This window comes from Opisthocomus hoazin, chromosome 1, assembly GCF_030867145.1.
Source record: "Opisthocomus hoazin isolate bOpiHoa1 chromosome 1, bOpiHoa1.hap1, whole genome shotgun sequence".
Taxonomy (NCBI): domain Eukaryota; kingdom Metazoa; phylum Chordata; class Aves; order Opisthocomiformes; family Opisthocomidae; genus Opisthocomus; species Opisthocomus hoazin.
The window spans coordinates 29,738,941-29,766,005 of NC_134414.1; the positions used below are offsets into that span (position 1 = coordinate 29,738,941).

The window sequence follows — 27,065 nt, forward strand, 5'->3', positions numbered from 1 at the left end:
TCTTTATGGGTCCTGTATATATTTTTACCACATATAGAATATGTTCAATCTAAGGCTCTTTTTTGCTGTCTTTATGCCCTCACACTGATTGTACCAAGTCTCAAAGTTGCATTCCTTTAGTGACCAGTAACTAACAATTTGTAATTTAAGCTTACACGCTTGACAGCCTCTGGTATCCTCCTGTGGTTCTGGATTTTCCCAAGTCCCCAGTACAGTATGTATATACTGAATTTCTTTTCTCTTTCAGTAGATCAGTGTTAGTAGTAAAGGAGTATTATATATCAGAATTTGTAGCCTCTCTTCTCATTCTGTTACAATAATCTTTTGGGTAGGAGACTAGCATTTCCAGTTTATGATCACTTTTGTTAGGCTTTGATGGCAGAAAGTCCCTTTAATTCCTGGTTTTCTCAAAAAAATATGAGACAGTATTATATTGATTCATAACTTATTTGTGCTTGACTGTCAAACAATGGTCTCTGATAAATTCTTGAGGCATAGTAAACATTGAAAACTAGTAGGTAGAATAATGCCAGAATTTGTTTACGAACCTGATTTTATTTTAACTCACACAGTTTAGAAAGTTGCAGAATCTCATGGTGGTGAAATGATACAGATTTTGTGTTGAAACACTGACATATTTAAAATGGCAAAGTTATAAAAAACTATATAGAGATAAAACATTCTGAGCTTTGCAGTCTGACAAAGCATAGAGGCATGAAAAATTTTCTGGGTAAGAAGTGTTTTCTTGTAGTAAAGCATCAAAATATAGTGCATGTAGAATGCAGGTATCTTTGGAAATCAATGAAATCACTAAATTATTTCTGTCTCTGCAGACAGTGCACAGAGATTTATCTGTATAGTTAAAAATGCCCTCTGGGGAGAAATACATCATCTCCTTCCTCAGTACAAATCTGTAATCTGTAGCAGTCATTTCCTGATAAGTGAGATGTAGCCAGCCATATCAACAGAGAGCCAACTCTCAAGCTCTAAGCATAATACTCATTCGCTGGGTTTTTCTACTGGAGTAAGCAGTGTGGCACAATAAGAACACATTTCTAGATTAAAACGTTTGGTGCTGAGGGCTGAATACCCACAGTGTGTGTATTTTGGGTTTTTGCTTCAGACTGGTTTTAGTCTGATCCTTTGGCTGAATGACTGCCACCAGTTGGAGGCCATTTCAGTTTCAGGTGAAAGGAAGCCTCTTTGGTTCTGAACAGCTTTGCGGTGTGAACAGAGCAGCAAGTGGGGATCACTGGGAATTTCCCTACAAAATGGACTCCTAACCCCAGTGCAAATCACAGAATCACAGAATAGTTGAGGTTGTTGGAAGAGACCTCTGGAGGTTATCTGGTCCACCCCCCCTGCTCAAGCAGGGCCACCTGGAGCTAGTTGTCCAGGACCATGTCCAGACAGCTTTCAAGTATATCCAGTGGTAGAGACTCTACCACCTTTATGGGCAACCTGTGCTAATGCTCGGTCATCCTCACAGTGAAAAAGGATTTCCTGATGTTCAGAGGGAGCCTCCTATCTTTCACTTTGTGCACACTGCCTCTCGTCCAGTCACTGGGCACCTCTGAGAAGAGCCTGGCTCCATCTTTTTTGCACCTTCCCTTCACATATTTATACACATTGGTGAGATCTCCCCTGAGGTTTCTTTTCTGCAGGCTGAACAGTCACAGCTCTCTCCGCTTTTCCTCATAGGAGGGATGCTCCAGTTGCTTTGTGATTTTAGTGGCCCTTCATTGGACTCTCTCCAGTAAGTCCATGGCTCTCTTGTACTAGGGAGCCTACAACACCAGGTGTGTCCTCACCAGTGCTGAGTAGAGAGGAAGGATCACCTCGCTTGACCTGCTGGCAGCACTCCTCCTAATGCAGCTAAAGACAGCATTATCCTTCTTTACCAAATGTAGATTAAACCACTGACCTCCCATTCACTTACTTTTGCCCTTCCTACTTGCATTCTCTGTTATGGTGCCTGCATCTCATACATTTGCAGCATGGCATTGCTGCCTCCCTTCTGCCTGACGCATCTGCTCCAAGGGTTCTGCCACAGCTGCAATCATGTGCCCAGTCGATTCAGTCTACATCAATCTTACAACCCACATACAAATGGATGCTTGTCACAAGACCTTATATTGCTGTGTGTCAGTCACTTGCGCGAATGCGCTTTCCCATCCTGGCTGTAAACAAGGAATTTCGTGAGGGTTTCCAACAGCCTTACAAGCTCTGCAGAAGCTGAGCTGGATGGATTTTATGAGTTTGCATAACTGGTAGGAACCTGTAATTTGTTTGGAAAGGGCAGCTGATAGCCTGTAAGTTGCCTGTTTTAATTCTTCTAGCCTGGATAACGAAACCCCTAGTGAAAGTACTTTCAATAGTTTCATGTTATATGATTTCTTACCATGTGGGGGGAGGGAGGGAAAGATATGGTAGGACCAAAAGTATAAAGAGAATTGTGAGGGCTATATGCAGTGAAAACAAGCAAAATGATTCACAATTAACCTCAGCAACAAATTATTTTAAACTGAGTAAGATTTTAGAAATATAACTTTTTTTATATATTGCATTAATTAAATGGTGGCCATATCTAACTAATTTGCTTTAATTGTATCAGTACAGCACTGTATGCTACTGCCAGTTATCTTTTTGCCACTGTCAAAAGATTGTTACATGCAAAAGTAGTTATGTGCCAAGTAAATCTGTCAGTGCTTTGGAGAAACGCAGAAATCTATCTTCCTGTGCTTGATTGATTTAGCAGTGTTGACAGAAAAACTAGTTTTAGATCATATATGAATCATGGTATGTTTAAGAATAATAGAAATTTTCAGTCTTCCTTTGTAAAAGCTTTGAGTTTGAGAATCATTAACTTGAAATGTGGCATTTATATTCTTATTTGGATTTTTTTTAATGCAAGTGACTTGTTTATATATACTTTTGACTGTTAATGAAGTATAAGTTTTAATGAAGATGGTATAGGAGCCTATATTCTAGTTTGACTTTATGTAAACTAAAATACAAGGCATTGAATTTGTTCTTTATTTTTAATACATTGTGTGCTCAATTTTGTATTTTAACATATTTATAGCTGTTTAATATGACACATTATTTCCAGATAGTTACTTCTGAAGCTTGTTAACACTGATGCTGAAAGGAGAGAGAAATAATACTGCATAAAACACCAAATATTATGTTGACAAGTTGATGTGGAGTAAATAGAAAAAATTGTCTCATTGTTCAGTAGCATTAAACTACTGGCAAATAGAAACATAGTTTAGCACTTTCTATCTCCCTCTCAAGTCCAATGTATTTTATGCACATTTTGTGGCAAGGATGTTGTCTAAAATATTTATATTTTAAAACATTTTCTCTTTTTTTTCTCAGAGCACATTCAAATTTAAATCTGAGAGTGACATTCATCTGGCTGAGCACCATAAACAAGTGCTATATGATGGGAAACTTGCTAGTAGCATTGCTTTTACTTATAATGCGAAGGCTACTGATGCTCAGCTATGCCTTGAATCCTCACCAAAGGAAAATCCTTCAATTTTTGTACACTCCCCCCATGCTCTTATGCTTCAGGTTTGTGCTACTAAATGGATGTTCTGTGATAACTGTTAGTTCAACATCATTTTGGTAATACGAGGATTTGTGTGCTAGTGTACAAAGAGATTGTTATTTTGTATTATTTCAGCTCTTACCTACCACTTGAACTGTTCTTTCTTTTCTAACTTCTAGAGTATGAAAATATTTATTTCTTTCTTAAGGAATATTTACTTCATACCATAAGGCACAGTTTGCCATGATACTGAAGTTCTGTTTCGTGTTTGTCTTTAAGTATAGTGATTATAATTGAAACACTAGTAGTGAAAATAAGTGAAAATAAATCTGATTTAGTTTGCACTTAATTCAGTGTTAAAGTGTTCCCAAGTTATGTTTGTAACTGTGCTTTAAAATTGAGATTAACTGAGATTTTTCCTTTTATTTATTTATCTTATTAATTTAGGACGTGAAAGCTATCGTAACCCACTCCATTCACAGCGCAATTCATTCCATTGGAGGGATTCAAGTTCTTTTTCCTCTCTTTGCCCAGTTAGACAATCGACAGCTGCATGACAGTCAGGTGGAAACAACAGTTTGGTAAGCTTCTTTCAAGAAAGATCAAAACAAAATTAAGCTAAGAATATTTCTGTTTTCACTGGGGGAATGTTTCTGAATGCTGTGACTTGTGAGATTGCAGGTAGAACTGGCATAAAATTCATTGGATAAAATAATGAATTCAAATCATTCTAGAGTCTTTAAGGATAGTTTTGGGTCAGTTTTTGCAATTTCTGAAAGAAAATAATGTGTTTTTACTTGACAGTACAATGTTGTTTACTTTCTCAAAGTCTGTGTCATTTGAATTCATATTTTGTAACATTCAAAATCAAGGAAAGATATCTCCTTCCATATTACTATATGGTCAGAAAGTCATAGAGCTATGGTCGGTTACTTTGTGGCCGTATTACAATTACAGCAGTGACTGGGGATACACCAAGAGAGTTTTAAACAGGGTCATACGAAGTCTCTGCTCTGGTGGTATGGAGGTAACCCACAGGTTGAAAAGCCTCCACAAAAGTTAGGTGAATGCTTCCATGCATGGTCTACAAAGGAGTGCTTACCAGTCTGTCAGTACCCACGCTGACTTCTTCAAAGCTAGCTTAACTGTAGTTATTTTTGCAGAGAAGATCTCTTGCCACCTGCTTATCAGGGCAAGTTCCTATTCTAGAGACAACACAAGATGTCTAAACTTGTCAGAACAAAGTGTGTGGCCTAAACCTAAGCCTTTGGAAGTAACAAAACTGAAAAGGTAATGCTGAAGAACTGGTACAGTGTTTTCCCCGTAGCTTGGTATCTAACCTAAACCTGCTAAAAAACACTGTTTAGATGGACAGCATAAGCTGACTCCTGAATCTGAATAAATTTATAAAATAGGTGCATAATTCAGAGTACATGGCTCATTTTCCTGCTTCAAATCACAGAATCACAGAATGTTAGGGGTTGGAAGGGACCTCTGTGGGTCATCTAGTCCAACCCCCCTGCCGAAGCAGGGTCATCTTCAGAAGGCTGCACATGACCTTGTCCAGTCAGGTATTGAATATCTCCAGAGAAGGAGACTCCACAACCTCCCTGGGCAGCCTGTTCCAGTGCTCCGTCACTCTCAGAGTGAAGATGTTCTTCCTCATGTTCAGCTGGAACATTCCTGTGCTTCAGTTTGTGCCCATTGCCCCTTATCCTGTCACTGGGCAACACTGAAAAGAGGCTGGCCCCATCCTCCTGACACCCACCCTTCAGATATTTGTAAGCATTTATTAGGTCCCCTTGCAGCCTTCTCTTCTTCAGGCTAAACAAGCCCAGCTGCCTCAGCCTTTCCTCATAGCAGAAATGCTCCAGTCCCCTCATCATCCTCGTAGCCCTCTGCTGGACTCTCTCCAGTAGCTCCTCATCTTTCTTGAAGTGGGGAGCCCAGAACTGAACACAGTACTCCAGATGGGGCCTCACTAGGGCAGAGTAGAGGGGGAAGAGAACCTCCCTCGACCTGCTGGCCACACTCTTCTTGATGCACCCCAGGATCCCATTGGCTTTCTTGGCAGCCAGAGCACACTGCTGACTCATGGTCAACCTGTCGTCCGCCAGGACGCCCAGGTCCCTCTCCGCAGAGCTGCTCTCCAGCAGGTCCGCCCCGAGCCTGTACTGGTGCAAATACTCTGCTGTTAATTGTTTGAGATATTTCCTATTACATTAGATATTTCAGTAATAAATTAGTTAACTAAGAAATAATTAAATAATACCAAAATTGCCAACAATTTTGAAAAATTTAACTGAAGGTGATACATTGGTATAATTTCTCATGAAAGATCACTTGTCTCAGTCTAATTTAAGAATTTAGTCAATTTGTTGAAGTTTTGTCAGTCGTCTGTTTTCCCCTTTGGTGACTCAAATATTTTTAGCTAAGGCGGGTGCTGTTTTATAATCATTTCTGCAGTGTGAAAAGTTAATGTATTTCATGGGAATGTTTTAGTACAAGCTTAAGTAATACCACAGTCCTAAAAATAATGAATTGTGCTTCTAAGCAGTATAGTGGTGCAAATTTCTTCACTCTACGTTAAAGACAGAAGAGATGGTTGTGTATTAACTCATGTGGGATACTTACTTTTTTGTAGTCTATTTTCCAGTATGTACCTTGCACTGAAGTATTGTGAAGTAAGTGAAATAGAAAAATAACGCTTGGTTTGAAATAATTTTGAAAAAAAAATTTACTGTATGTTTTTATTTGGCACAGCAGTAGGCAAAAATGCTTTATTCCCATTTGAGGAAGAGTATGTGTGTATGTGCACTACATATGGGTAAAATATATGTTAAATTCATTAATAAGATGAGTCTGTAATAAATGATAAAGCAGTAACTAGGTCTGTTTAAAAATGGAGAACTAATACAATGTAAATTTTATAAGATAAAGTTTTTCAAGATAAAGACTAATTCCTCCCAAGTGTATGGTCTTCCCAGTCAGTCAGAACATTCATAAAGTTCAATTTAAAATGTACAGAATATTTCTGGAGTTAGTTGAACTGTAAGTAGGGAAAAAAAGTTGTTCTTGAATAAATCAATGCATTTCTTCTTTAATTAGATTATATTCTACAAAGATATCTGTAATTCATTACGGTATATGATTGTAGAAATACATAATACAATGTATTGTATGTGATCCTAACTCAAGAACATACTCAAAAGACTTTTAAGCAAATGGCTGCTTGATAAGATGTAACTTAAATGTTGAAATACCATGGGTTTGGAGTGTGTGCATTATTTTCTTATATTTCATTTAATAAGATGTACATACTGAGAAAAATAATAGTTTAAGTGAACAAGGAGATAGGCAAATAAAGTAATAAAAGATTTGTGGGGGCAAAGAAAGGACATAATGGGGAAAGGGGGCTTAGCATGAAAAACAGGGCTACATTTAACATTCATTTGTGGAGTGCATAAGGAAAGGATCATAGTATCGTAGAATCATTAAGGTTGGAAAAGACCTCTGAGATCATCAGGTCCAGCTGTCAACCCAACACCACCATGCCTGCTAAATCATGTCCCGAAGTGCCACATCTACATGTTTTTTGAACACCTCCAGGGATGGGGACTCAACCACCTCCCTGGGCAGCCTGTTCCAATGCCTGACCACTCTTTCAGTACAGAAATTTTTCCTAATATCTGACCTAAACCTCACCTGGCACAACTTGAGGCCATTGCCTCTCGTCCTATCGCTAGTTACTTGGGAGAAGAGACCAACATCTGCCTCATTACAGCCTCCTTTCAGGCAGTTGTAGAGAGCGATAAGGTCTCCCCTCAGCCTCCTCTTCTCCAGACTAAACAGCCCCAGCTCCCTCAGCCGCTCCTCATAACACTTGTTCTCTAGACCCCTCACCAGCCTCGTTGCCCTTCTCAGGACACGCTCCAGGACCTCAATGTCCTTCTTGTAGTGAGGGCCCCAAAAGTGAACACAGTACTCGAGATGCGGCATCACCAGTGCCGAGTACAGGGACACGATCACCTCCCTCTTCCTACTGGCCACACTATGCCTGATACAAGCCAGGATGCTGTTGGCCTTCTTGTCATCTGGGCGCACTGCTGGCTCATGTTCAGCCGGCTGTCACGAACACCCCAAGGTCCTTTTCTGCTGGGCAGCTTTGCAGCCACTCCTCCCCAAGCCTGTAGTGTTGCATGGGGTTGTTGTGACCGAAGTGCAGGACCTGGCATTTGGTCTTGTTGAACCTCATACAGTTGGCCTCGGCCCACCAATCCAGTCAGTCCCGATCCCTCTGCAGAGCCTTCCTACCCTTGAGCAGTTGACAGTCCCACCCAGCTTGGTGTCATCTGCAAACTTACTGAGGGAGCACTCAATCCCCTCATCCAATTTATTGACAAAGATGTTAAACAAGACTGGCCCCAGAACTGAGCCCTGTGTAAGAAGTATACTTACCAAGTCCTTTCCTCCTTTCCCATTGTTTCAGACTATTGTCTCTTTATTTGTTCCTTTCCAAAATGCAGTTGTTTAACTGTATCTGATACTTGTTTATACCCTTCTTACCCAGGAAATTACATCTACAACAGCAACGGAGGGCTGCGCCACTTCTTTCTCAAAAGTACTTGTCGTTCAGCCATTGCAATCTGTGTGGTTTTATAAGCAGATAACCTTTAGGTTACTTTGCCAAAAAATAAAAGATCTGGGTGATACTTGATGACAGTAGACAGTTACGTTTGTAAAGGCTTACAGTGTTGTCCCTTGAATAGCTGTGCTGCCTTTTGTCTTAATGTGTTCCTGGTAGGTGGGAAGGATAAACACTTGATACCCCAGTGTAAGGGTGCTAGGTTTCGAGATTACTTTTCTGAGTCCTTCTTACCTCTTTCTCTCCTGCACATACCAAAATTTGTTTAATAATTTCAAGGTTCAAGTAATTTTTTAATTATTTTTTTTAACATTTGAAAGGGTTTAACAGGACTATGAGGGAACACCTTGCTCTTTAGTTGTCTTGATCCACTTACAGTTTTAATCTTTTTCAAATTAATGGATTCATTGTAAAAAAAAAAATTATAAATTATAAAGCAGGGCAATATGAATATAGCAACTTTGTGGTTTAATGGCATTCTTTGTAAATGTTCTTTATTCCTGTAATGTGTACAATATATATATTCCTGTGTGGCTTATCTACAGCTTCCGTGAGATCAAGTATTGAAATAACCTACAGTTCTGCTTTTGAAGCATTATACAGATTCTTATGTTCTCATACACTGAAATTAATAGAATGGAAACAGAGTTCATACCTTAAGTATGTTTTCTTAGATGAAGTGATGCACCTGCTGTTTAAGAGAGTAGTCCCTCCACTTGAATGTAAAGACTGCTGCTTTTCATCCTGCCTTTCAGTGCTCTGGTTAGAATATAAAATTTTGCAGTTTATGTAATGAAAAGAAATAGAGTGTTTTTTTCTGTTATGATACTGTTGTTGTTACCTTTGGTTATACCTGGGTAATATGATAGGAAGGACTTGCTTTGTTCATTTGTGGTCTCACGTGTGGTTTTGAATTCATCTAGGTCTGCTGGGCACAGGCGTACAGACTGATTCTGACAAGGTATTGGGTGCTCAGTCTTTGGCACTGACCCAGTTCCGTCACAGAATAAATAACAAGTGTTAATTCAGATGAGATTGTTGCTTTGGACTGTACCATATTGGGAAAGTATTTGAAAGTAGAAGGAACTGTAGCTGTTTACTTAAATAGATTAAGTCATTGCAAGAATTCTTTTATATACTTATTCTAGAAGTTACTAGCTGGATTTGCTACATGACATACACTGTACGATAAAAATTTAAAATACTTTTACTGTTTGTCATACTAAATAAATGCAGTTCCTAGGCCCACCTTAACTTTCTTAAAGGCAATATATACACCCACCTAAAATTTGTAGCAAAGTAAACGTAGGCATCTTTTCAGTCAGTTTTATTACTGACATTATTTTCACTCTTCGGTGTAGGTAGCCCTGTATATTGCCCACCCATTGTGAGCAAGTCAGTGAAACAGAAATGGTGAGGAGGACAACAGTAAGATTTCAGCTCCTGTTCTTCAGCTTTTCCTGCAAATGTTTTGCATGCTTTGCTTTGATCAATTAATAACCTGTACTCATTTTTTTAGTATCTTTTAGAGTCAGATGATGACTCTTGGGTTCCTGTCTGTAACTAGTGGTGTTGCTGCATCTGCTTTTTGATAGATGAGTAGTTTGATAGGAAATAGGCAATTTTCCTATCAGTTTGCACAGATTGATAGGAAATGCAATTTGATTTCTTGATTTTTTATTAGTTTAATATGAAAAATCTGTGTTTCCAATAATTCTTAATAATGTCATTAGTTTAATTGAATTGAAGATCATGGTAGCAAATAAGATGAATGACACTGGTATCCTACCTACTTAACCTGTCCTCTCCTACTGTCTTTCAAGGTTTTTCTTGTTTGTCACAGCTGGCCCAGGTATTTAAACTTGAGAGTGGGTATGAAAGTCATCCTTTCCAATATTGTTGCATTTAGCTTTGTGCCTGTGATGGAGAGCCAAGGTCCCAGTCCATCGCTGCCTCGAATCTGCAATTTAGAGTTTGCAGAGTTGGGTGCTGATAACCCTCTCCTCATGCGTTTCGAAGGAAAGAAGGCTGAATATTGCACCTGAAATTTCACAGTTCTAGTATAATGTAGCTGTGCTCAGGTGAAATCTTTGCAAACTGTGGCAGCAGGAATGTGACTTGCCAAATCAGACTGCCTGGATGGTAGTTTATATGAAAATAAAGTCACTGTATCATGTGGTAGAAATACTTTGTAAACTCCCAAACTGCGGTACCTCTGCATACTCCAGAAGATCCAGGAACTGTTAATGGTGGCTGATTTATGGCTGGAGTCTGTGTCCCAAAATGTTATGCCCGTAAGTAGAGGCATAACATCTAGTTCTCCCATGCAACACCGATTTATCTGTCTTGTGTTTAGTGGCATCAGTTTGGACAAAACACGTTTAGTAGTCTGCTTTTACTGTCCTCATCGTATGTTATGAGAAAAAGAACTGGAAAGGGGAAAATAAAGAAGTAGTTTCCCCTTTCTCTCCATCAAGCTTACAGAAACAAAAAGTAATTAAAGTGGAAGTTAAAGAAGCACTTTAGAGAGCAGCTGTAACTGTAGCTCATGGGATCTGCCTCTCCATCCCCACCATCTGTCCACATCTCTCCTGCTCTCAGTTTATCTTACCTCCAGCCTGGTTAAGGGAACCCTGCTTGGCTTTGCAGCATGCAGGCTTTAGTGGCCATGACAGCATAAATATGAGTAAATGAATATGAGTAATTTGTAATGTAGCAACAGAGCAATTGATCTTGTTCAAACATGCACAAGTGTTTGATTTCATGCTTTTGCACTGAATATACCTGGATGAAAATCTTTTTTTGTATTCCCAACCCGTATTATAAGTGCAGTCAAAACAGTTTCTGAAATCCATGCCTACCCATTGTACTTTGGTTTTCTTCCTGAAGGAATAAACTAAGAAAGAGGTGATCATCTCATGTCTTCTGTGCATCAAAATATATTGCTAATGTATTGCTGACGCTTCTCCCTGAGGATTTTTAAATTCATACTTTGAAACATTTAGTAAATATTCTGATGAAGTAACAGATTACTTAATGAATCAGCCAAGATCATTTAAAACTGTTTGCTAACAATGAGATGTCATGGCCAGCCAGCAGACAAAGGGTGGTGGTGGTAATAATAATAATAATAATAATAATAATAATAATAATAATAATTTATCTCAATACAGCTACTATAGTGTTTTGAGTTGTAGTTAAGGGGCAGGTACTGTAGGATTTTTTTGTCTGTAAAATCAAAACATTAATTGTTGGCATATGATTTTCCTTGATACCACTTTATCTGTTTATGCTAAGGTTAGTTTTTGAAAGTTGTATTAACAACCTGTGATGGAGTTAATGATACGATTCTTTTGTCTTATTTTGGAGAAGCTGGAAATACAAACGGAATTAGTTTATAAAGGATCCTTCTGAAAGATAATCAGAGAGGAAAAAATACCTGCATCATTCTCTTTTACATAGCCTCTTCAACTTAAATCATAAGTTATTAATCAGCATAGTTAGATCTTTATAGTGTCATGCCTATTTTAATTAAAGGTGCCTTTCGTAAAGCACAATCCAGATAACTTTGTAATACACACTCCAAGATGAAACTTAAAGTAATTAAGGTAATTTTTTCAGAGAAAATTATCATGGGAAAGGATAGACTAGAGAAATTGATCTGTGTACTGATTTCTTAAAAAGGAGCAAGAACAACACCACCACCAACAACACAAACTTCACTTTTATCCTACTGGTACAAATTCTTGACTTCTAGAGTTTTCTTTATTCCTCCAAAGCCTTTATCATCTGAGTTTATTTGAATAGATGACTGATGTTCCTAAAAGGATGCTTATAGAAATCCATTTCATCAGAATAGTTTTTCTAAATCATCCTGTATTTTAGCTCCACAAAACAGTAATAGTTGTTCACTTAGTGGGAACTACCAGTCAATTTAGAATTTGACAAAGGCGGCTCTTTCTTGTTCAATGTTTGTCATAGCAGAAAGAGTTTGTAACCCTGGTATTTCCACTGTAAGCTTCTTTTATGTGTAATTTGAAAAGGTTCTTTAAAGTTCCCATAGATATAAATGAAAGTGAAAATAAAGTATTTATTACTGTGTTTAATTGTTCTTATTTTTAAGGAAGAAGGAAGTGTCATATTTTGGAATTTTGAAGACTTATCTACAGAACCCATTGTTTTTGTGAATCACTGTAGCGTATTTTTTTTTTAAGGAATAACATTACATGGCTGTTGAGTGAAGATTTTGATGTTGAAACGTTATGATGATGAACTATTGAAACATAATAGTTATTTATATTATATCTATGTATTTGAATTAAGGAAATAAGCTAGGTGGTATTTGTAACTTCACAAATGTAACTGAATAACTGAATTATCAAGGTAGGAACTTCACAAATATCATAAATATGTGTAGACATGAAGGCATCCTTAAGAACATCTTCCAGTCAGACAGTATATGCTGTGAACACCAAATCTGTGCTCCGGTTTTATCAAATTTTTTTTTTTTAGAGTCTGCGCAAGGGACATGTATGTTTGAGGGGAAAATCAGGCAACACTGTAACAATGTAATTAATCTCCAGGTTTTTATGTAACAGTATTCCAGAAACTTACTGTCTCTACAATATGCCAATTGTAGAATAAGCAGTATCATAACCATTGGAAATACAGCATCTTCATGTTTTGATCTGCAACATTTTCTTTCTGCTTCTTAGTAATGGAAAGCTGCTGGAAAAATTTTGTCCTGAAATTAATTATATTTTCAGTAGAAATCATCACTGTATTTGCTTTACTGTTGGTTGACATATATACTTTCATTGTGTATCTGTATCTTAGCTGCACTGGAGACAAACTGAGCTGCTCTAGGCAGAGTGAGGTATAGAGGAGATGTAGGAATGGGCTGAAGTATCCTTTATATTTGCCTTTGTATCTAGGGGAGTTGAAAATAGGCAAGAATGGAGAGAGATTTTGTATGGCAGTGCACAGAATTTTGCAAGTTTAATGTGAGCCCTGCAGCAATCCGATGCATTTTAGTTACTGGTAAGTTTGCCTCAGTCTTCACTGGCAACCTCTCTCCTCACCCCTCCCGAGTCGATGAATGGCATGAAGGAGACCAGGAGGGTAAAATCCCTCCAGCTGTAAGTGAAGACCAGGTTCGGGACCTCCTGCAGAACCTAAATGTACAGAAGTCCATGGGACCTGATGAGATGCATCCCAGAGTCCTGAGGGAACTGGCTGACGTAGTTGCCAAGCCACTCTCCATGATATTTGAAAAGTCATGGCAGTCAGGGGAAGTTCCCAGTGACTGGAAAAAGGGAAACATTGTGCCCCTTTTCAAAAAGGGTAGAAAGGAAGACCCTGGGAACTACCGACCTGTCAGCCTCACCTCTGTGCCTGGGAAGATCATGGAACAGATCCTCCTAGAAGATATGCTAAGGCACATGGAGGCCAGGGAGGTGATTCGAGACAGCCAGCATGGCTTCACCAAGGGCAAGTGCTGCCTCACGAACCTAGTGGCTTTCTATGATGGTGTAACAACAAGGGTGGACAAGGGAAAACCTATGGATGTCACCTATCTGGATTTTTGTAAAGCCTTTGACACGGTCCCCCACAACATCCTTCTCTCTAAATTGGAGAGCCATGGATTTGATGGGTGGACCATTCGGTGGATAAGGAATTGGTTGGATGGTGGCAGCCAAAGGGTAGTGGTCAACAGCTCAATGTCCAGATGGAGACCAGTGATGAGTGGAGTCCCTCAGGGGTCCGTACTGGGACCGGTGCTGTTCAATATATTTATCAATGACATGGACAGCAACATCGAGTGTACCCTCAGCAAGTTTGCAGATGACACCAAGCTGAGTGGTACGGTCGAGACACCAGAAGGATGGGATGCCATCCAGAGGGACCTGGACAAGCTGGAGAGGTGGGCCTGTGTGAACCTCATGAGGTTCAACAAGGCCAAGTGCAAGGTCCTACACCTGGGTCGGGGTAATCTGCAGTATCAATACAGGCTGGGGGATGAAAGGATCGAGAGCAGCTCTGCTGAGAGGAGGGACTTGGGGGTACTGATAGACGAAAGGCTGGACATGAGCCGGCAATGTGCGCTGGCAGCCCAGAGGGCCAACCGTGTCCTGGGCTGCATCAGGAGAAGCGTGGCCAGCAGGTCGAGAGAGGTGATTCTGCCCCTCTACTCTGCTCTGGTGAGACCTCCCCTGCAATACTGCGTTCAGCTCTGGAGCCCTCAGCACAAGAAGGACATGGAACTGTTGGAGCGGGTCCAAAGGAGGGCTACAAAAATGATCCGAGGGCTGGAGCACCTCTCCTATGAGGACAGGCTGAGAGAGTTGGGCTTGTTCAGCCTGGAGAAGAGAAGGCTGCGTGGAGACCTGATTGCAGCCTTTCAGTACTTAAAAGGAGCCTATAGGAAAGATGGGGACAATCTTTTTAATAGAGACAGCAGTGACAGGATGAGGGGTAATGGTTTTAAACTAAAACAGGGTAGGTTTAGGCTGGATATAAGGAAGAAATTCTTTACAATGAGGGTTGTGAAACACTGGAACGGGTTGCCCGGAGAGGTGGTGAAGGCCCCATCCCTGGAAACATTCAAGACCAGGTTGGACAGGGCTCTGAGCAACCTGATCTAGTTAGCGGTGTCCCTGCTCGCTGCGGGGGGGTTGGACTAGATGGCCTCTAGGGGTCCCTTCCAACCCAAAACTTTCTATGATTCTATGATTCTGTGATTCTAAGTTTGTTAAATTCTGTTTGAAAAATTGTTCATTATAGAAGACAGCTTCTAGTCAATATTATTTCCCCTGTGTCAACAACAACCTTTTTAAAAGCATGATTTTGGCAACCTGGCTCTGCTGATAAAAATTTTTAAATTTAAAATCTTCAGTTTTAATTTATTTTCAGCTGCCAAGATAACCACATAAATTGACTATCCCTAGAAATATTTAAAAGTTCTGGATACTATCCTCTAAATTAGGCAGTCAGTTCTCTAGAAGACTAAATTCTTAGAATGCAATATTGAGGAGAACAGATCCGTTATGTCAGTATGTATTTGTATGTATGAAATATTTATACACACACACACACACGCTTAAAGGTTTGCTTGAGGTCACTCTGAGCATGTGGGGAAAGAGAAATTTTGACGAGGTTGGGAAAGCTTGTCTAAGAATTGTTGGTTATTTTCAGGCAGATTTAGTGCTTTCTAGCATAAAGTATGTAAGACAGATAACGTAATAGATAAAAACAGTGTTTTGTGCAACAGCTGTTATCTAGTGCAGTTTCATTCCCTGCTTCCTCCTCCAAGAGAGAAGTTTCACCTGAAACAAGTGTAAGCAAGATTTCTGGGAAAAAAATGAGACTAAACATGTAATCTGTTTTCTGCCTGTCTCTGGTCATCATATTCAGGTAGTCATAGCTTCAGTACTGTATGTGCAGTGGGAATTTAAAAACACTTCCATTTTGATTTTACAGTTCTTCTATCAGTTAAAATATTACAGATCTTTTAATTACTTCATTTTCTGCATAAAGATGTGGACAAACTGCTAGTTACTTTTAATTATGGTAATTATTTTTATCAATACTGTGGTCCTATGCAGTGTTCACCTCAAATTTCATTGTGCCTCTAGGTGACTGCTGGCTGGTTCTCTTTAACTACTGCCTTTTCTGGTACTTGGAATGTTTCATGTGCTTGAAGGTGTAAAGTGTAATGATACATTCACGTGTGCTATTCCAAGATTTGAACAACTATATACTACATTCAACTCTATTATTCTTCTGGTATTGAACCAGGATAGGTCCCTAGTATTGTAAGCCAAGATTTTACAAAAATAAGTTAATTTTCCTGTGGGTTTTACTATAATATTGAAAAGTTAGGTGATTGTCCTTGCTCGTCATCAATTTCAGACTGAAAGTATCCTAAAGTGTAAACCCTGTTTGAATTTTTGTGGGTTTTTTTAACCATGGATTTTTCTGATTGTATAATGCTGACTTTGAACTGATACACGCCCACCTTGACAAGCATCCTTTGCATGTCCTTCCTGTTTTGTGGCTGACAGGGTCATTAAAGTCGATCATTTGGGTTTTGAGCAGAAACAGAGGGAAGCCTCTGTTATAGAAAGATGTTACTTTCAGGATAAGACTTGAGTATTTCAGGCAAACTCAAAAAAGACAGGAGGCAATTACAAACATTTTGTAGTGACATATGGGAAGTTTCTCACTTTGAAGAACTTTGATTGATAGAAGCTAGTCATATTCTTCCATGTTTAAGGCTTCTTTCATCAGGACTGAGCACATTCTTGTTCTCCGCACAATATAATAGAACTCAGTGCTGGAACAGATTAGATTTCCTTATCTGTTTCATCTTGTTAGTTTTCATGTCATATTTCCTTCATTTATACCACTCAAACAATTGGACTTTTACTTTTCTGTTGTTGTTGTTCTCTATGCAAGTGGTTAACATTTTAATTTAGTTTCCAAAACCAGTGTCTCCACTGTTTGCCATTTCCATGCAACTCTAACATCAGTTTGATTATGTCTTTGTCAAGAGACTAGAATACCTTTCAACAACTTCATCTGTTCACTAGGAGGCCCAGACATAGTTACAGCTACATCCAGACTAACCGAGTTTCTCAATGCACAGCCCTGGCTTTGGGGTTGTAGCTGGGTAACAGGTGGCAGAGCGAGGAGGGAAACAAAGGGGAAATTATTCAAACATTGTGGTAAAGGTGGGGGGATTTTTTTGTGTGATTACCCCATCCTACATGAAAATTTACAGAGGACAAATGATACAGCCATGGACATTTGTAGAGAATCAAGGACTGAAACCTTTGGTGTGAAGGCATTTCTACCATACAAGTCATTCCTTCAGGCTACTTCTGCCTCCTAACGAACGTCATTATGTGTAATGATGACATGCTTTGTAATGTAATGCTCAAGCTTTGGTTTCAGTGCAACCTCTTACACTTTGATAGTGAGACCCTGACTCTGCCTGTTGTTGGAGATGGGCTTTATATCCACCTTATCCATTTACTTTGAAACATCCAGAGTTTTGTAAAGAACTGTCATAACTTGGGTGCTAAACTCAGCTTCTGCACGCCACGGTGTAGTGAGTATCAGTGGTGACTCCGAGGAAGCTGCTTATGAAAAGCCAGGGTTTTCACTTGTCATTTCATCACGAGTTAGCATTAGCAGAAGTTCCTCGTTTTGCATTTCAACTAGCCACTGAGGTGTGTTCAGTGTAAAACAGTGCGCATCTTTAATTGCTGTCTGATACACAGAATCATTATTATTATTATTATTATTATTTATGGTGGCAATCTTGGGTAGTGCAGAAGGATTAGAAGCTAGAGTTACTGCTTGCAGACCTGAGCTGGCTCTGCAGAGCTGGCTTGTGGTTTTCTTTAAGTGTCTGGTTCGATGGATGTTAAAAGCCATTTTGGACTTGAGAAAAGGCATAGCTCATTCACAAAGGCATTGGCTGAATTAGTACATTTTCCTGGAACTAGAAACATTGGCATCACTTTGCAGTGACAGCTAAGGTAGGTCTGTACAGAGCTAATGTGGGCAGGCAAGATTAAATAGTTCAGCCATACCCCACTTAAAGATGTTTTGTGTCTAAAAAGGGATATTTGGGCTCTATCTGCATCTGAATTAATAAACTTTGTTGATTCAGTCTTTCTTGCTTAGAACCAGCTTGTATGTTGCTGTGTCTGTGGCATGGTTAAATATTAACTGGCCACTGATTATTTCTGAGTTGACTGGTGTGTTTTATGTGTACTAAAAAAGAAGGAAAGAGAGAAAAATCTTTATTGTTAGGGTGTCAATGTGTCTTATAACTTGCATTTGGAGTCCTGTCAGAATTTCTAACAGTTGTGTAGAGATTGTAGTAATATGAGATAATAATAACTCTACCCCATGTGTTTATATCTAAGTTCGTAGAATGGAAAAATAAACTTCGATACAAAGAAAAGGGCTTTTGTAAGTCACTTGTAGAAGTGGAAGCAGAACCTTTTAAGCTTAAGTCTGGTGCTGTGTTCATGGTACAACAATCTTTTAAAATCAAGTTTAAGAATATTTCTTTACTTTTCAGTATAATATTAATAGTATTTTTATTGTAATTTAAGTCTTAATCCTGCAAATATGTATGCTCTTTCTTGACTTTACACATAATGAGTTGTCCTCCTAAGTCGTAAGGTTACTCATAAAGGATGATAGTAAGCACCATCTATATGGAATTTTCTCTGGCCTGTTCAATTATTTTAAAGAAGTTTCTAAATATACATCTTCAGCATTTTACATGAGCTTCTTATGGATTGTCATGTAGTAAAAATGATGAGTATCTTATCTTAGATGGCAAATACAATAGAAACTTTCAGTCAGGGTAAGCAAAAATTGATGCATATGACCTCGTTTGAAATTGATGTGACAGCTTAACAGGCTGTTTTGAGAAAAGCTTTGGAGTACTTTAAATGGATATCATCTGTGTTCTTGTACTGCTGACACTGTGTTGGAGCATTCTGTATGTGATTTTAGACTGATTATTGTGACCATCCAACAATGAAGCTAGACAAGGCACTGTTTCATGTTCAGAGCATGTACTTTGCCTACACTGTGTACTTTTTGCATGGCAGCCTTGCTCACCAAATACAATAAGTTTTGTTTTCCTCAGCATACTGATTTTTTTTCGGTGCTGGCATGGATTAACCAATCTCAACATTTATTTAAAAGATTGTATTTGGAGAGCAAGCGAACCTTTAGCTGACTAGATACTGCAAGTAAAGTTGAAATTTATGAAATACAGGTTGGACATTTCTTTTAATTCACTTTTTCATAGTTGCAAAAGGCACAGGTTTAACCCTTGCCTGTGCCCACCACCTGTTTGAGAACTTTCATGGTTGCAGATGTTTGTCTGTACAGATAGGAACTGTTATAACTATTTTATTTTTGGAACACGAATAATGAATGTATGTATGTGTTGTATATGCAGTACAATGCATTCCGTCATCTACTTTTTTGAAGTATTTGAAAAATCATTTAAAATATTTGCTTTATGTCACAAATATAGGTTTTTTCATTTTCCCTTTCCTCTGGATTTTTCAGCAACAGATGAGTATATTTTTGTCCTTCTCACCACCCAAGACTCAATTGTGATTTTTTTTTTCCCATGGCGCATTGATCTGTCATAGGTTTTCACTGTTGGTTTTCATAACCTAGGTTCACTCTCTTGCCAGGTCTGTCCCCTGAAGTCTTTTGTATCTCTTCTGTTTCTAAATTTTAACCTTTTCCGAACACTTCCCCCCCCCCCCCAACCCCAGCCTGTGCTTTCTGAACACCTCACTTACAGATACTGCTGGGATGGGCTGCTGGGTGATTTCCTTGTGGTCTCTGGAGTTTCTCTATGCTTGCCTAACTGGATGAAAGTGATTCTCAGCCTGTATTTGGTCAGGCCTAGGTATTATTCTCATGTTTAGTCTGGAGAAAGTATGAAGGAAGCTCTCCACTGTTGTTCTCTCTGCCATTGTTCCACTGTGGTTTGTGGTGGGCATTGTTGCCCATGTGCATGTTCAGCCATTTTGTGCCTCGTTTCTGTCATAGTGGTGACTCTGGGGACTGAACATGTGGAACAATGATATGCCTGCTGGCTCCAAATTTTACAGTTTAGCATAGTTAGTCTGGATGGTAAAATGGTTGAAGATGCAGGGGTTGCATCCCTGCCTGCATCATTCTAGCGCTGTCAGCTGGATCCCACTCATCATCTCCTGCGTCTTCTAACTGCAAAACCTTTGGCTAGAAATGCAAGCTGCAGGACTGGATAGTAAAACCAGGGATAGTCCCAGTCAAATCAGGAGAGCCGACAAAATGATTTTGCACTTCTCTTTGATTATGAACTCCCGCTCCTCCCATTTTAATATGTGAACAATCATTGGAGAAATATGTCACAGAAAAAGTAAGAATTTAAGCCTGTTTCTGTTCACTTAATAGCTGTTGAGTGTTGAGAATGTAACAGTTCGATTTTTCTACATTTGCAATCTGAAAAAATGCTTGTTTTTTACATGCAGTGCTACCCTATTGGCTTTCTTGGTTGAGCTTCTTAAGAGTTCAGTAGCCATGCAAGAACAAATGCTTGGTGGAAAAGGCTTTCTAGTCATTGGCTACCTCCTTGAGAAGGTACGTTTGGAGGTTTTTTTGACCTTTGTTCTTAGTATATCCACTGTTTTTTCAATCACTTAGCTTGAAGAACTGGTGGAATAAAATATGTTTGTGATATAAGGTATTTTTAATTTGTAATACTTTTAAGTTGTCTACAGAAGTCTTTTCATCTTCCTTATCCTCTTATATTCAAAGAATCAACTTTCTGGAGTTGATCCTGTTTGTTTACTTTATGTTTTCACTTTAGATCTGTTCGTGAATCACTTCAATGTATTTTCATTTTTGTTTCCTCACTCTCTGTCCCCTAGACTCTCGTTTTGGAAGGTTCACTTGTTCCCAGTTTGTACAAGTGTATCACAGATGTGTCATAGTTTAGGTTTAAATTTCTTTTTTTGTGTATGTCAATAAAAATTAAGTCAATCCCCTGTGGCTCAGTTCTGAAGTTGTTGAAATAGTTGCTGTCTGTTTTGAAGATGAGAAACTGTAAAATAATTTCATTTCTGAAAGGAACAGTTGCAAGGGGCTTTCCCTTTACTTGCTCGTAGTGATGAGCAGTTGCCACAAAACTGACGTTCAGTTCAGATGCTTGTCTGAGGAACATTACCTGCCTCATGGCCCAAAGCCCTCACAAGACCCTGTTTCTGTGATTTAATAATCTGAAAACAAACTACTATCAGCTGTACTAAGACAGTGATACTCTTACGATTGAATCTTATGGTTCTGATATGCTTGAATGGCTGCTACTGTATTTTTTATTAGCGTGTGGTCAGCGTAACAGTAATTTGAGAAGTTGTGACCAGAGCTTTGTGTTGTCTGATGGTGAAATTAAATAACAATTACCTCACTTCTAATCCTGTACTAAATTTTGAAGAGGAATGATAAATAATTTCTCTCATTCTGCTTCCTATGTTATTTTCAGCTAAGGAAATACATTCTTATAGTAGAAGGACTTTACCTTCACTGACCTAATACCTAAAAGCAGAGTATTTTCTATGCTTTTATGTTTTCTGTACTAAGCAAGTGTGATTTAGAATGTTGAAGAACTAGTCTAAGGAGTTTATTTTTCCAGTGGTAGGTTTTCTTGTGACATAATCAGAATCAATTTACAAAGCTCTTAGCTCCAGTTCTACAAGTTCTGTACAGGCAGGCTACTGAGCCCTCATGGAGTCCCTTTCTCTTGCTTACACACATTGAATACATTGATTTAGAATGTTGTACATGAAATTAAAAGAGAAAAATTTGCATACTATTCTAATTAACACCTGCTACAATCATTAAACTCAGGGTGTGTGAATATTTAAAGCATTTTGATTGATTTCTGTCACAACATATTTCTTACAGCATGTGCTGTTTTCTCTTTTTTTTTAATGCTAGTTAAAATTAAAAACAAATGCTATATTCTCCTTAGCTGCAGTTTTTCAAAAGGTTGTATTTTATTTTTTCAGTATATGCTTCTATTCAGTTGGCACACATGGCAGGAAAAAATCCTTTTGTTTCCTAGCCAGGCTCAATTTTATTATTTGTGAATTATCTGTTGTTCATTTGCATGTGATCAAATAGTTCAGAGAGGAGTGAAAGCTTGAAAGCTTTTTTTTTCCTGACTTCATCTTGAAAATAACATTTTTGTTCTTATTAGTTGCAGACTATTTATTGTGAATTGTGATGTACAAACCAAAGGTATCGTAACATTCAGGCTGAACTGGTATTACTGACAAATGGACTTCACTTCTAAAAATAACAAATCTGCATATTCCCAGACTGTACTTACAGCATTAAAAGTAATTGGAACGTTTTGTAGAGAAGGCAAAGGAAAGGATGTTTGGTGGTTTTTCCTGTTAGTTCCTTTTGTTAACTTAGTATATAAAGAAGTATGTCAAAGTCCGTGTGCCAGGTTTTACTGCATAGGAGCAGGTCTCAGCAGTGATTTTATAGCATATGCTATGAAACTGAAGGACTCTCTTGAAATTTGAGGAAACCTTGTACCCAGCTCCTTTAAATACCTGCTTACGTTTAAGAAATAAAAGCAACTCTACCAGTAATGTGCGTTTACGTACTGAGACACCCAATTTCAGTAAGACACATAACTAACTGAAAAAGACGCAAGGACTTCAGAGGAAGTTCTCAAGGCACTGTGCTGTGAAATGTAGAATCCTGGTTGGATTATAATAAAACTAAACCAAAAATGACAGAAAAAACAAACAAACAAAAACAAAACCAAAAAAAACCAAAAAAAACCCCACCAAAACCAAAGCACAAAGGGATTTAACCTCAGTTATTCATGAATGTTTTTAACCTGTTAAATGATGTAGGCATTATAAAGACTGTGAATATGTTTAGAAAGTAAAAGTTGTGGGTAATTTTTTTCTTACTTTCATATGAAATGACATAAAAACATATGAGGTGGCATGTATTTAGTAAAGATGAGCCTCGTGAAAATAATAAGTCATATTTCTGATTGAAGTACATTAATGAAGAAGATTTTTCTTTATCTTTGTTCTTTCTGATTATTTTTCCCCAGTCATCTAGAGTTCATATAACCAGAGCAGTTCTGGAACAATTTTTGTCATTTGCAAAATATTTGGATGGGTTGTCTCATGGAGCACCTCTACTGAAGCAATTATGCGATCACATCCTTTTTAATCCTGCTATCTGGATACATACCCCTGCAAAGGTAATTGTACACTTGAAGGATGTTATGACTCTCCTACAATGAAGTGAAATACTAGTATTCTTTTATACCATGGTACTTAGGGTTTTAATTTTTTTATTTTAAAATATGGTAATAGCAAAGATTTTTTAGATCATAAATTCTATACCCTGCTTAATTATATTCTCCAATGTCTTTTATAAGTTCCTAAAAGCAGTTACATTCTTGCCTAAGATTCTGGCTAATTCTGTTGAAGGACTGTTTGTAGAGACTGAGTCCCTTTTTCAGTTGTTGCATTAGATTGTTTTCCTAAAGATTAAGCACAGAAGTATGCATTTTTAATTATAAACAAAAGATGAGATGTCTTCTGTTACACATTCACATAAGCTTTCATTTTAATTTATGTATTTTGGTTTGATAAAAACTGTAAAAAGTTATTGTTCATCTCTGGGAATAATGAATTAGTTATTTTCCTAAATAATCACAGTTGAGAAATGTGGACCAAAGTGAAAAATGTCATGGTCCTAAAATCTGAAAGTACATACTTTTAATATAAAAAGCCAGAACAGAAAACAAACCAGTATGCTTGTCGTGACTTAAATCATAGAATCATATAAAATTTAGTTTTGAAGGGACCTCTGGACATCATTCCAGGTGTCAGTCCAGTCCCTGCCCTAACTAAAGGTGTAATTATTTTTTAGTTTCTTATATCATATCCAAGGTAAACTCTAAAAAAACCTAGAAGTTAAGGTTACTAATACAGAACTTAAGTTTATGTGGATAACTATTTCATTCTTCAGGTGCAGCTGTCTTTGTATACCTACTTGTCAGCTGAATTCATTGGAACTGCTACAATCTATAACACTATACGCAGAGTAGGAACAGTACTGCAGTTAATGCACACACTGAAATACTACTACTGGGTAGTTAATCCTGCTGATAGCAGTGGCATAACTCCTAAAGGATTAGGTAAGTACAATGCATAAGAAAGCAAATATAAGCATTTCTTGTATAAGACGGTTTATGGTGTAAATGTGTGATCTGTAGGTAAGGAGGAAAGTAAATGGCGAAAATCAGTACCAGTGGGCAACAGTAGAAGGACTGTGCAAGTACTTTTGGTGTACCATACACCTCTGATGAATCATAGAATCATAGGGTCATAGAATGGTTTGGGTTGGAAGGGACCTTAAAGATCTTCTAGTTCCAGCCCCCCTGCCATGGGCAGGGACACCTTCCACTAGACCAGATTGCTCAGAGCTCCATCCAACCTGGGCTTGAACACTTCCAGGGAGGGGGCACCCACAGCTTCTCTGGGCAACTTGTGCCAGTGCCTCACCACCCTCAGCGTAAAGAATTTTCTTCTTGTATCTAATCTAAATCTACACTCTCTTAGTTTAAATTCCTTATGTTTGTATGTATTCCCATAAGATTCCAACTCTGGTCTTCACTCGCATAGCATATTCTTATGAAGGCACACTTTAGGAAATATATTAAAGTCACTGATTTTTCTTCATCTGTAACAAAGAGGAAATCTTAAGTGTATTTCATATACCAGAGAAAGCTCGGTGAGATTTGAGTAATTGGTAGTGTTAAGCAATGTTGAAAACAGAGTGGACACTTCTAGTTGTCACTGCTGAGATCTCTGAAGTTGTATTTCCAGTATGATAATGATTTTTCACTGTCTTTATGAAATAGAGGTTGGTTTAACTTTGCTTATGGTCATGTGCTTAGCTTAACTCAGGAAGCACTGAATGACAGCAACCAGAAAATACAATAATACACACCAGCTAAACGCTGCAAGTAACAGACGTGTATTAACCAGAGCATCAAATCATTCTAATCCTATATACTCCAGCTGTAATGTCATTCCATTTAGCTGACTACTTGTGTAAAGCAGGGAGGATTTGGCTGAAAGTCTCTTAAAAATTAATTCATATAAAGAACTTCATTAATTACTTTATTCTGTAACTATTACTGTCAAGCTGAGAAATTGAATAGTTGGGGAATGTTTTAATGCTGTCACATATCCAAATATTTAAGAATGTGGCTTATATAACATTTAAGTTGTTGGATAATTCTTCATTTGTAAGTGAGCTGTATGCATAGAGTTTTTCTTCCATTTTTTTTTTAATAAATAAACATGGAAGGAATGATTCTTATCCTAGATTAGGAATCCTAATAGGCAGTGAAATTGTAACTTTTTGAGGCTCACAGAAAGAGCTGCTTTTGCAGCTGAGACTTATTCATAGTTCTCTCATAGTATAATTAGATGAATTATATTCTTCATAAAATTGTTAAAATTTGCTTAAAAATACCTAACAAAAGCATGCTGTTTGCTGTTCATTTGAATGTAAAGTTTGTAATACCAGATTATGAAAATTAACTGTGGTGGTTACCTCATTAGCTTGAAATTTTTGTCAGTGATAAAATGATCAGCTTATATGGACATCATATTTGTGAGATGAATGACCAGCTGTTGGGAGGTGATGTTTCCAAGTGTCAACCATATATGCACCTAGAGAGACCTGGAAAATTGCTCAACTAGTTTGAGACTAAGTTCGGTAGTACTGTCTGCTTGTTATTGCTGTAATTGTTTTGGGGATTTGTTTTTGTGTTTGGGTTTTTTTTTTGTTTTGTTTAGTTTGTTAATTAAAGAATTTCTGTGCTTCTGTATCATGATACTAGTACGTAACAACACTTTGAAAATCTGTTGCATATTACAGATGTCCCTCTGGCTAGGCTTGCTCTTTTGTGCAAACAGTATGACATTTCTTTCTGTAGGAGGTATGGCTTGGTTTTATCTTGCCCAGATCTGCCTCTCTGCCGTTAGCTGTATTTTTGGAGTATTTGTATGTGTAATGCCAGCTGAATACCTACAAAAAATATATAATGTATTCATCAAAATCTGAACAGAAGGCATGGGGTACACAAGAATACAAAATTAGGAATGAGAAATGAATCAGTTAACTCTAAATTACCATACATATGGCAGTTTTACTTCCCTAATTTTTCTTTCCTTCTTACTCATTTTTAAGGATATAGTAAGTTCTCTTCTCATTTGTGTCAATTCTAGACAATATTCTGCTGTTCTCAGGAAGGCAGCCAGGTAGTTCCCTGAAAGGTAATCAGATAGTGCAAATTACTGGTGGTTTGATGTAGCAGTATGACAAGAAAAATCACAGTTACCAAGGCCTTCATATAGTAGCTGGGAAGGTGTTTGGTAAGCTGTGAGGCCACACACATTTTCAAATACATGCTATTATCCACTACATCTGAATTTTCTCCTTTGTTTTCTTTAGTTAGATTTACAGATAAACGTGACTTTTTTAAGGGTTAATCTCAACTTCCTTCCTTGTTCCTTATCCTCTTCCTTCCTTCCTGTTGCTTAGACTGCAGAAAGTCCCATGTAATCGATACAACTATAAGAAAGTATTTTGTATTTCTCTTTCCCATCTGTAAAATGACTTTCCCTGTGTTGAGTTGAAGAATGATGGCTTACCAGGGAGAGGGATCAGTGTCATAGCAATGGACGTGCAAGTCCAGCATAGCTGTGGAATTTTCTCCATGCAAATCAGCACTAGGACTTTTTGTGCTTCTATTTCACAGGTAGCTTCTGCTTCTGACTGATACAGCTGTAATAACTGTGGTGATTTGCAAGCAAATGACTGTGGAAATGTTATAATTGCTGAGGTGATGGGTTACTAAATTTAATTTTGTAGTAACTTAATTTCATATTAGTTTTTTATCAAGTTCACTTTAATTACTTTCAGTTGATAAAATCCCTGAAAACTTTTCAAAATGTTTCATCACCTGGATATTACATAGCTTTTCTTCATCAGGTGCTCTTTCTTTTAACGTTAAGTGCAATCTGCCGATGGGATATGCAGGTCTGGCTGATTCAGGCTTATAGTCTTAGAATATTGTAACTAGCTGTAGTTAATGCACTTAATGCTTTTTTCTTTCCACTTCTGTTTTCAGCTGCTCATAACTTCACCAATCTTAATATTTAAAATAGTTGACTGTTCCAGGATTTTGTTTTTGTGTTGATTTTTCTTAGCCTG

At 38.0% G+C, this 27,065-nt stretch overlaps 1 protein-coding gene across 5 annotated transcripts in view; it reads left to right on the top strand.

Annotated features, from left to right (window-relative positions):
* NBEA (neurobeachin) overlaps positions 1-27,065 on the top strand; it is a 544,466-nt gene that overhangs the window by 143,454 nt on the left and 373,947 nt on the right. For all 5 annotated transcript variants that reach the window (XM_075420361.1, XM_075420351.1, XM_075420371.1 and 2 more), the window contains exons 9-13: positions 3,382-3,579; positions 4,004-4,137; positions 20,267-20,375; positions 22,876-23,028; positions 23,805-23,973. In XM_075420361.1, coding sequence (XP_075276476.1) covers positions 3,382-3,579; positions 4,004-4,137; positions 20,267-20,375; positions 22,876-23,028; positions 23,805-23,973 — 763 coding nt within the window. The remainder of the gene's footprint in view (positions 1-3,381; positions 3,580-4,003; positions 4,138-20,266; positions 20,376-22,875; positions 23,029-23,804; positions 23,974-27,065) is intronic.